The sequence below is a fragment of the Gracilinanus agilis genome, chromosome X (genome assembly GCF_016433145.1).
Source record: "Gracilinanus agilis isolate LMUSP501 chromosome X, AgileGrace, whole genome shotgun sequence".
Taxonomy (NCBI): domain Eukaryota; kingdom Metazoa; phylum Chordata; class Mammalia; order Didelphimorphia; family Didelphidae; genus Gracilinanus; species Gracilinanus agilis.
Genome location: NC_058136.1, coordinates 1,712,720 through 1,725,078, shown reverse-complemented (window position 1 = coordinate 1,725,078; position 12,359 = coordinate 1,712,720). Strand labels below are relative to the sequence as shown.

General features: G+C 35.4%; 1 protein-coding gene across 1 annotated transcript in view; it reads left to right on the top strand.

The window, feature by feature from the left end:
• The window catches only part of LOC123253452, a 126,259-nt gene that overhangs the window by 9,596 nt on the left and 104,304 nt on the right, over nt 1-12,359 (top strand). Inside the window, exon 2 of the mRNA XM_044682645.1 lies at nt 11,214-11,422. Within this exon, the coding sequence (XP_044538580.1) occupies nt 11,214-11,422 (209 nt within the window). The remainder of the gene's footprint in view (nt 1-11,213; nt 11,423-12,359) is intronic.

The following is a 12,359-nucleotide window of genomic DNA, read 5'->3' as shown; positions in this document are numbered from 1 at the left end:
GAGCAGGGTCACACAGTTGGGAAGTGTCTGAGGCCAGATTTGAACCTAGGACCTCCTGTCTCTAGGCCTGACTCTCAATCCACTGAGCTACCCAGCTGCCCCATATGTAACTTTTTTTTTTTTTTTAAGGAAAACATTTATGAATTCAGAAATGTTTAAGGGAAATAGCTATAGCAATAGGACATTTTTTAAAAAGGGATATTGAATCGGACTTTATATTTAGAATATAGTCAGGACTTTGTAAATATAAAGAAATATTAATGAATGCTTTGTGATTGTGGCTCTGACAATTCCCTGAAGCATATTATTTAGCACTATATCTATGTCATCGGCCTTTGATAACTTCCACACCTTTTTGATAATTTAAAAAATATCATTATTTAATTAAGTCACTTAAAACAGGAAAAAAATCTAATTTTAGGATTGTCGCCTTAAGACCATCATCAATTTACAACTTGATCATCCATTTATATTATCCTCTACAAGTGAAGATACCGACTTTGGTTGCAGAATGGGAGTGTATATTCCTATCTGCATTCTTAGAAGGATTACTCACATAAATGAGATCACAGATCCATCAAAGTACTGAAGGAAAATTTTAAGAGAAACCATGTTTTATGTATATGAAAACTTTCCTGATCTCCCTCTCCCCATCTCATATTACCATGTATATACTCTGTATAGGTTTCTATGCATTCACATTATTATGAATGCACATTGTATACTTTTCTTCTGTATTAGATTCCAAGCTTGTGAATGGGAATTTTTTCATACTTTGTACTTCTATCTCTAATACTTTAGTAGAGTACTTGACTCCCTCTCTAATATATGTATATGAAATTGGAAGAGCTGGGGAGAAAATAGATGGCCATGAAGGTACAACAGTGCTGTAGAAAATGACCCCAGGAATAAGGATACAGCCCTGTGTAATGGAAAAAGTTTTGGAGTTACAGGACTTGGATTCAAATTATGTTTAACGAACATTTGTTAAGATTAAAATTCTCTGGAGACTCTCTAGAGTAATTATGTTTAACTAACATTTGTTAAGATTAAAATTCTCTGGAAACTGGAGTCTTAATTTATAATTATTTATTAAATAATAAAAAGCAGGCCAGAGAAAGAAAAGGCTTCTAGCTACATGTGGCTGGCCATTCCATTAGCAAATCTCTGAGAACCAAGAGCCTATGCATTTGTTCTGGATTACTCTGGAAAAAACCCTAACTTCCTTTCCTGAATCAAATTTATACTTTTAGTTTCAGTGGGCAAAAGGCAGGTTTTCAGGATGCCAGGGAGCCAAAATACCTGTAGAATAGTTGCAGGGTGGCATGCCCACCACTATCTTTCCTTGACCCCATTATCTTAGGTAGTTTGTTTACACATAAACAACAGATGGTCTGCATTTTTAATAAAACTAGAAGGTGAGGTAAATTGTAACTTTACATTTAATATTAAATTCTTCCTTTTTAAAATCTAAAGTTAATCTTGGGGTCCCAAAGAAAGGGGTAGAGGCTAATGTTAAATTTTCACTGATTGCCCCCTAGATGACCGTAGCAATTTGTTTAAACTACCTGGAGCCTCAGTTCCATCATCTGTAAAATGAATTTGTTGGAAAAAGTGGTTTCTGAGGTCTCTTCCAACTTAGATCTGTGTTAATATAATCAGAGATTGTGTGAGTGATCTTAAAGTAAGTCAGTTTTTCTATACAAATGCTTTATTTAGAAAATAGAAAAATAATAGTAATCATAAGCTATGTATAACTAGGAGTTAAGTATATGTATAACCAGGAGTTAAGTATGAAGCCTGATGACCAAATTTGTAAATTACAAGTATTATCTTGAGTCTATTCAGATTTTAATCCAGTTAAAATGAATCTGATAAGTACATCCTCACTTCATTACTGTGTATTGGTATTGCATGCCCATGTTGCTTGCTTTTGGGTTTAGCTGGATGTTTTTCTATGATATTAATTAAAATGCTTATCCTTTGTAGGGTTTCTTTTTTTTTTGCAGCATGGATCTTGTACAGTTGAGATAATTGTGTGATTTTGTATATTTTTGTTTTTAATAAATTATGTTGATTGTTTTCTTAATGTTGAATAGTTTTTACATCTCTTATATAAATACGTGTTGGGCCATAATATAAATTATTGGAAAAATTGTAGTAATTTGTTACGATTTTGTTTAAAATGTTTGAGTTGGTATTCATTAATTATATTGGACTGTAGTTTTCATTGTAGTTTTTTCCCTTAGTTCACTGTTAACGACATTGTTTTTGGTTTAAACACATCCCCTGCATGCATGGGGTTCTCTCTCCCCCCTACCCCCTGTTATTTAATCAAAATTGCTCATTTCCTCTACTCTTTTTGGTTACTGTCTCTTATTTGGTCAAGAACTGTCTCTCTTTCCATATTTGGAAAGATATTTCACTCTCTTCTCTAATTTGTTCATGATATTACACATATCAACGTTATATATCCATGTGGTACTTGTTATGGTTTATGGTATATAGTTTGAATTGTTCTAAACCTAGTTTCTGTTGACAGCATTTTAAAAAATGATCTTATTTCAGTGATTGGAATCTTTGAGTTTTTAAAAATTATACTGCATACAATTTCTTCTGGGCTCTCCTGTATCTGTTCTATTTGGTCTTTTGCTTTGTAATAAACAATGAACACTTCTCTAGTTATTTGTCATTTCTATATTAAAATATTTTCTAGTCATATTCTTTCATTCTGTGTGTGTCTTAATAGGTAGTAGGTGGACTCTCAAATATTCTTTACATTTTATATTTACTGTGTAATTTCTTTTCCACATCTTCCTGCTTGGTTTTGTTGCTAATATAGAGAAAAACCAATTCATTTGACAGTTTATTTTATTGTATTCCGTTACTTTACTGAAATTATTGTTTAATTTAATTATCTTGTCGACTCTCTAGGATTGTCTAATGAAACAATCATGTCACCAAAAAAAAAAAAAAGCCATCATTCTGTTTCTTCCTCACCAGTACTTTTCCCTTTAATTTTTTTCATATTGTTATAGCAAATATTTAAAGAACTCTTATCAGCATTGGTGAAGTATTGGCAAGACCATGGATCCAGCACTGGGGGAGCTGCTCTGTTTTCTCTCTCCACCCCATCTGAGGACATTTTTTTGCATGCCCTTCCCCTCTGTCCAGCTGTCCAAAACTAGCATTTCCTCCCTCTGCTCTCTGGGGTAATGCAGGGGTTCACAGTAAGCTTGAAGTTGCAGTTTGGGCACTTGAACTTGAAAACCTTCACCAACGCTTAACTATATTAATGAATGGTTATGGACATCTAGTCTTTTCCCCTTTAATGTTATAGAATAGATAATGCTAGCCCTTGGTTTCAGATAGGTAACAGTTTACCATGATAAGGAAAAGTCCATTTACAGCTATGTTTTCCAACCATTCTTAATGCAATCTTAAAAAAAAAATCACATGGACATGGTTTTGTTTTTTTCCTGCATCCAGTGGCATAATTGTAATTTGTCCTTTAAGAAATAATACATTTATTAGTTTAATTAATAAAATCAATAAAAATTAATTTTGTGTTTATAGGTTTCCTAATGCTGACCTGATCTTGCTTTCTTTGTATATATCTGACATTCCTATGATACAGTATTTTCAATATTTTTCTATGCCATCTTTTAAAGATTTTTTCAATATTTTTACATAAACATTCATTAGAGATGCTTATCTGTAGTTTTCTCCCCACTCTATCTTATTTAGGTATGAGTGCCATATTTGTTGCTTAAAGAAATCTGGTATCATCTTAAAATTTTCCAAACAGTTGATTCTTTTAAAATTTGAAAGAACCCATCAACATAATTTCCTAAAGATTTTCAAATTTTCTTTGTTTTGTTAATAACAGTTAATATAAGTTCCTTCCTTGCAGTTTTTGTTTAACTGGATTTTCCTCTCCCTTAATGGATCAAGATAGCTAACCAAGGGGCAGCTGGGTAGCTCAGTGGAGTGAGAGCCAGGCCTAGAGACAGGAGGTCCTAGGTTCAAACCCGGCCTCAGCCACTTCCCAGCTGTGTGACCCTGGGCAAGTCACTTGACCCCCATTGCCCACCCTTACCAATCTTCCACCTATGAGACAATACACCAAAGTACAAGGGTTTAAAAAAAAAAAAGATAGCTAACCACTACTTTCTTATTTAAGAAAAAACTTATGAGGGTTTTTTGTTTTTTTTTTTTTTTTTTTTTGGTCTTTTTGTTTCTAATCTGAGATTTGTATTTTTTTTTCTCTTTTTTGATTTAAGATATTTGTTGGACTTTAAAGCTGCATGCGAAACTTTTTAGTTTTTTATTAATAAAGTAATACTAAAGGTAATTTTCCTCTACGATAGTTAAAAAACTTCTAAAAAACTACAAAATATGTAAACCATCAAGAAGTCCTGCTACTTTGGTAAACCACAGGAATTATGTGAATACAACTAGAAAACATTCTTTACAGAAAAAAAGATGCATATTGTTTAAGAGATTAATCTTTTATGTCATAAATTCCTTTGGTTGATGAAGCCTATAGGACACCCCCTGAATAATTTTTTCTTAAATACATAAAAACATGGGATCATAAAAGAAACGAAATATATTGAAATAGAGGGATTAAAAATGCACAAATCTAGTTTCATTATATATATATATGATCTTCTTCTTGTACTTTTCTGTATTATAAATTTTTGTTGTTTACGTGGTTTGATTGTTGGCCCAATTCATCTTAGGATGTCACCTTAAATTCTTCATTGTGTTTTTTGTTAGGATTTGTAAGTCTGACGGCATAACACGTCAACTATAAATTGTATTTTATTCTATGAGTTCCCTTTCTTCAAAAAAAAACTTTTATATGTACATACATGTGTTTATTTCTCATCTATCATGTATCCCCAAAAGGGTGGGGATTATTCTGTTTTTGCTTTTATATACTTCATCTAACTAACATAATCATTGGCTGTATTAAGACACTTAATACATGCATTCAGTTACCAGCCACTCTCAATTTGCTGTTACTCAGTTTGAATGAAAGATTGTTAGAAATACAGTGGACATTTTTTGGGTTTTTCAGGAAATAGTTCATATTCTTAAAAACACTGACAAAGATAAACTAGACAACTAAGAATAATAATATTACCCTATAATTTCTTGTCTTTGACTCTTATTTCCTGAGATTTTTCTCATCTTTAAATGTGGTAGTGAGGATATTATTTTTATTGTTCTGTGCCATTGTTCATTTTACCATGATATAAATAATATTAATGATGACAGCAGTATTACTGGCAATATTATTTCATTTAGTCTTCATAATTTTAAGAGGTAGGTACTATTATTATCTCTATTTTAGGTGAGGAAACTAAGGCTTGTCTTCTTTGAGGATCAGCCAATGCCATCAGAATCCTAGTATGTTAGAGATAAAGAAATTTGGGCCAACATCCTGATCTGGAGGTCTCAACATGCCCAGTCCATGACAGATACCTTATTTAAATGTACAGGGGGCAGCTGGGTGGCTCAGTGGATTGAGAGCCAGGCCTAGAGATGTGTTGTGAGGAAGATTATTTAGTATTAGTTACATATAGGTTATATGGACCTAGCAGGAAGGGCTGGAGAATTCCAGGATGGAATGAAGGAGCAGGAAGTAGGGCTTGTGCTCTGGGAGAGACTCCATTAGTGATTGGCACAAATTGTTGCTAGCCCTGGGAGATCTCAGAGTTAAGGACACCCTGCATCCTGATTCTCTGGGATCCTGAGTGGTGGTGGCTTTCAACAAGTGGACAAGACCTGCAGAGCTTCACCAAGTGGAGGAGGGGTTTGGGATCTGGTGGACAGCATCTCAAGCACACTCTCTCTACTTGGATACCTTGGACTACCTTGGCTTTTGGCATCATGTGATCATCTGTGGATTACCATGAGAACCCTCAAAGCCACCCTCAGGCCCTTTAGCTGTGCTGGTCAAACCTGGAAGCAGCCTTCCAGTGACTCCGGTACTGCTCCTTTAGCCCTGCCTGGCCTAGGTCAATTAGAGTTAGAGTAGACAGGTCCTCCCCTTGCCCTTGTGATTTGCCCGTTAGGGTTTTAAGTGTAGAATCCCCTATCCCACTTTTATTAGTAAATCATAATTAAAACTGTTAAAAAACCTTTACTTTGCCTGCTAGATCCAAAGACCCTGGCCCATGGTGGGCAGAGTGACAGTTGGGGATAACTGCCATTCTTGATTCTTGGTCTCCCTATCCTGGCTGGTCCTGTCTCTCCTTTAACCCAGTGTGTGTACCCACAAACCATTAGGACACATTTACATCCCTGGTGCCCCACTCTTTTTACAGAAGGGAGGTCCTTGGTTCAAATCTGGCCTCAGATATTTCCTAGCTGTGTGACTCTGGACAAGTCACTTAACCCCCATTTCCTAGCCCTTACCACTCTTCTGCCTTGGAGGTAATACACAGCATTGACTCCAAGATGGAAGGTAAAGAATTAAAAAAAAAAAATAAAACAAACAAGCAAACAAATAAATGTATACCAATCTGTTTTATAGGCTTTTGACAGTCAATTAACATAAGTGATTAATTAAATCAAATGTATGAAACATGTTGCTAAAGTTTAATGTTTGCTAAGAGAGTTAATAAATTCCAATAAAGGTTTGTTCCCCTTTGCTCTTGCCCTTAGCACCATTTAAGACTTCTTGTTTGGGCATTACATGGATTTACAAAGATCAGGACCTCTGTTAAATTTGTCAATCTCTAGAATGTATGATTCAAAGTAGGTCATGAGCCCAATTCATTATTATGGTTTGAAAGTAACAATAATAGAAAATATGAGAATGAATCTGATCAGGATACAAATTTCAGTCATCTCTAATTGATAATACAAATAATAGAATAAATCAGACTTATACTGATTTGGGAAGTAAACTTAAAAGATAACCCAAAAAGGTGCCTCTCTGAGCCAAAAACTGAGGAACCTATGGTGAATATAAATCTTTCACAAAAGCAAATACATCTTGTCTTTTTAACAAATTTATAATATATTATTATTATTGATATCTCATATACAATTTACTGAATCTAACTTTTCTAAAATCATAGTTGCAGCTAACTACCTAAAAGATTATATGTGATTCCTTGTTTTATAATCACTGATTTAAAAGTATAAATAAAGGTAATTTCCTTTTCAAGTAATTGTCTATAACACCCAAGGTTATATTCCTTCCATCTTCACTGAGTTAGTACACGGCTCACAGTTTTTCTCTTCATATCGCCTCCCCTCATTCTGACTGTCAACATATACAGGATATGCAGATATCCCTTCCACATCATGGGAGTTAAGGACACAATGCCTTCATGATCTGGAAAATCCATATAAAATTTTTTGGCCCTCCCTTTGTACCAGAGAAGAAATCTGAATTTTATCTTTTTCTTTCATGGGGTTTTGCAGTGCCTTATTATAAAATTTAGGTTAAGTATTTCATTATAGGCTATATATAAGCCTCTAAATATCTCTTAAATTTTCTAAGAAAAAAGCATTAAAAAAGAAATTGTGTATATTTATAGTGTTGAAAGATAAAATATGTTGAAATTATATAGTACCATATGTATGTTTTATGTATTTCTGAGTTTCTAAACTTTTACTGTGTTGTCTGCTGTCCTTTGTGTGTCAACAGCAGCTTCCGCAAAAAATTCCCATTTAATTTCTTATGTTGACCTCGTGATATTCCTAAACTGTGATGGGAAATATAATCAATATAGAAGGGCTACTTGTATATTTAGTCTTCATCAAATACCCATACTACTCAGTTCCTCATCCTATTTATTCCCCATGAGCTGTTCCTCTGTCCCATCTTACCCGCACACAAAAATGGTCATATCCTGATTTTGCCACTAACCACAAATGTACTACATCCATATTCAAGAATTCCAAAGAATTCCCTTATAAAACTGTTCTTTTTATCCTTACTCTTAACCTGTAGTACCATGACCCCTCAATTTTCTTCCTTCTTTCCCATCTTTCCTTCATTAGCCATTCTCTTTTCTATCTCAGATCCCTGGTAAACCATTGCAACTCTATACTGTCCTCTTCTCTTGAATTTCTAGCCCTCTTAATCACATTGCTCATTATAAAAGTCTTGGTCTTGGATCACCCTGCCTTTGCTCCCATTGAATAAAGGAGGGAGAAAAATCATACAACCATTCTGACTAGGTCCATTACAGATTGATATTACACAACCTCAACCTGACCTTCTGCTAAGCAATCCTGCCATTCCTTCCTTATCAGTTCACCATCCTGCTCTACGTAGTGGCTCTTCCAAACTTTTTCATCCCTCAAATCTCTCATAGCTCCAGGATCTATCACCCTCTCCTCTGAGATCTTTGCCTAATACTTTACAGAAAAAAATGTAAGCCATTTGCTTTGAGTTCCTTCCTTTTCCCTCTTTATCTCTAATCACTCATGGGCCTTCTGACACTATCTCTTCAATCCCTGTCTCAAATAATGAAATGTCTTTACTCCTTTCTAAGGATTGCCCCCTTTCCAATCTCCTTCTGTCATTTTTTCCCCAACATTTCCCCTGACTATTGACTCATTCCCTGAAGCCCATGTGTCTCTATCTAACTCATGGTTCCCAAACTTTTTTGGCCTACTGCCCCCTTTCCAGAAAAAATATTACTTAGCCCTCTGGAAATTAATTTTTAAAAAAATTTTAATAGCAATTAATAGGAAAGATAAATGTACCTGTGGCCCTCACCGCTCCCCTGGATTGCTGCAGCACCCACCAGGGGGTGGTAGCGCCCACTTTGGGAATCACTGATCTAACTGAAGAAACTCTCACTTGATGCTTCAATCTTCTCTACCTGTTGTCCTATATCTCTTCTGCTTGTTAAGACTAAACTCCTTGAGAAGGCCATCTACAATATGTGCCTTCACTTTCTCTCTTCCCCCTCTTTTCTTTATACTTTTTTTTTTAAACCCTTAACTTCTGTGTATTGACTCCTAGGTGGAAGAGTGGTAAGGGTGGGCAATGGGGGTCAAGTGACTTGCCCAGGGTCACACAGCTGGGAAATGTCTGAGGCTGGATTTGAACCTAGGACCTCCTGTCTGTAAGCCTGACTCTCAATCCACTGAGCTACCCAGCTGCCCCCTCTTTTCTTTATTCTTTACCATCTGGCTTCTGATATTTTCATTCTTCTGAAACTGCCCTTTCCAAATTTACTTGTGATCTCTTAGTTGTCAAACCCATTGGCCTTTTCTCAGTTCACATTTTCCTTGAATTCTCTGCAGCCTTTCACACTGTTAGGCACCCTTTACTCCTTGCTACTCTTTTTTCTCTAGGTTTTCAGGATAAGACTTTGTCCTGTTTCTATTCCTATTTATCTGACCATTCCTTCTATGTCTCTTTTGCTAGGTCTTCCAGATCACACTTTCTGATCATAGGTATCCTACTGAATTCTGTCTTGGACCATCTTCTCTTCTCCCTCAGTACTACTTTATTTGGTGATCTCAACCACCATTGATTTAATTAACATCCATTCAGATGATAGTCAGATATGTCTTCCTGTCCCAAACTCTTTGCTGACTTCCTATTTTCTATCTCCAACAGCTTTTCAGATACCTCAAGTTGGAGGTCTAGAAGGTATCTTAAACTCAGTGTCCAAAATAAAACTCTTCCTCCCCCCCCCCCCCCCTCCAAACCTGAGTACTATGCCTGCCTTCTCTCCCTCCAGGGAAAGAGGAAGCATTCCCATTGGGCTGCTGGGTGGGTGAAGTGAAGAATGTCCTCAGCAAATGCAGAGAGGTGGAGGGGGAGTGCTCCAGCTCTGCTGCCTATGAGGTGTGGTGCGCCCCCCTCCCCCCCCCCTTACCCCCAGTGTGCTCCCATTGGGCTGTTGGATAGAGGTGTGGAGGATATGAAAAAATGTTGTCAGACCCTTTGGAGAGGAGGAGGGGAGCAGTTCCACTGAGTTTTTTGCCTTTCTAGTAATGAATTCTAGGGGGGAGGGGAGGGAAGCCTCATGCCCATAGAGAGCTCTCTGCATGCCATCTTTAACACTGTGCCATCAGTTCACCATCACTATCCTGGTCCCTCAAACTCAAAACATAGGCATTATCCTCAAATACTCACTATTTCTTACCTCATATTTAAGCTATTGTCAAGGCTTGTTGATTTCACCTCTACCACATCTCTCAAATATGTCTAATATCTTCTAAAACTATCACCACTTTAGTGCAGATCCATCTCACTGTATGATTTTGCAATAACCTGCTTGCGAATCTGCCTCACGTCTTTTCCCCATTCCAATCTATACTCCATCCACCAAAGTACCTTTACAAAAACATAAGTCCAACAACATTATTCCCTTACTCAGTATCCTCTATATAGTTTGCTTTATACATATTTGTTTGAATGTTGTCTCCATCCTTTAAATCGTAAGTTTCTTGAGTGCAAGGACTGCTTTTTCTATTCCCCCCGTCTCCCCAGGGCTTAGAAGAATGCCTGGCACAAAGTAGGCATGTAATAAAAATTGATTGAGGTTAAATGATTTGCTCCTGATTAGGTAGCTAGTTAAATGACTGAAATCAGTCTTCTTGATGCCAGGCCTTTAAAGTGTACCTTTACCCGCTTTGCCACCTAGTTACTGTATTTCCACTACAGTATTGTCCTATTTTTCTGTGCCCCTTTTTGAACTTCCTTCTGCTATGCTTTTCTGTACAATTTTAATAGCATCCTTTTGGGATTACCACTCTCTTCCCATAAAGTTATATCTAAATAGTGACCCCATTCTAGTCTTACCAAAGTCCCTTAATGAGGGACGTCATTGTACTTCAGTAACATTTGAATGCATTATAGCATAATTCAATATTTAATATTTATAATGATGACCCTAAGTAATTAAGATTTGAAAATATGTTTGATGTGCCATCCTCAAGAAGGCATAGAAGTTTTATTTTAAATCTTTTTGTTCATAATTAATTTATAGTAAAAAATAACCAATAATCATTAAGGTGAAAAAACTTATCTGGACCTTTTGCTTTCCTAGAATCTTTGTTTTTCCAATGATGATACCATTACTATATCAAGTGGTAAACCATTTAGAATGCTGATACTAATCCAGATATTCTGTCTACTGAAGTAGAACATTTTAGAAGAACATATTTTGCAAATACAAGTTAAATGATTAATATTGAACAACTTTCTCTCCCCCTGACAGAAGTAGAAGACCTGTTCTCTTCACTCAAGCATATTCAGCATACTTTGGTAGACTCCCAGAGCCAGGATGACATTGCTTTGCTTTTACAACTTGTACAAAATACTGATTTCCAGAATGCATTTAAGATACACAATGCTGTCACAGTGCATATGAGTAAGGCCAGCCCTCCATTTCCTCTTCTCTCCAATGCACAAGACCTTGCACAGGAGGTATGTATTCTGTGTATTTTTTTGGATATTCTAATTGCAATGAATACCATTAAAGAACATCCCTGGAAAAATTATATTAATCTCCAATGTATTCAAATTAAATCATTAACTATTAAATGACTGGCTTACATTTCCTCAAGATTTTTCACTTTATTCTGAAAAAAATATTAGATAGTTCATCAATTCAGAGCTCCATTGATTAGTTGTTAATAGAGTAAAGCTAATTATGATTTTACCTGTTGCAATTCAGATCACAAAATCTTCATTTAGAGATGATTTTCAAAAATTATCATGTCCAAAATATTTATCACTTTGTGTATGTAACTTGTGGTGAACAAGTTGAGCTAAATTGGTTCTCAGATAAGAAGTAACCCATACTATAAGCTTTTTGGTGGGGGGAGGAAACGGAACTTTACTCAGCATCTCTATAGAGAATTCAAGGTTACTTCTTTGCCATGATGAGACACTTAGGTAGAATTTTGATGGAGATTTATTGCTGAAATCTTTAAAAATCTGAATTGTAAAAGATTCAAATAGGGAAATTAAAAAAAAGTTTAAAAAACAACCCCTTATTACAAAAATGGATGATGGTGAGTAAAATTGCTATACAATGATGGGGAAATTACTTTTAATAGGTTTTTATTGTATACCAATGTATTATAAATGTAATTCCAGAGATACTTCAATTCTAGGTGTTTCAGTCATTTTTACAAAAAATGAAATATTAGCGTGTTGAGAATTTAGCACATATTACATTCTTTTAAAAAAGATGTCTCAAAAATGACTATAAAGGAAATTTCCAGTCACTTTGTGAAGATCTTCTATTTGTATTACAAAAACTTTTAAATGGGATCTTAAGATGGGACTAATTAATTAATTAATTAATTAATTAAGACAAATATGAAGATGGGATTAATTCTCCCCTGCCCATTTTTTA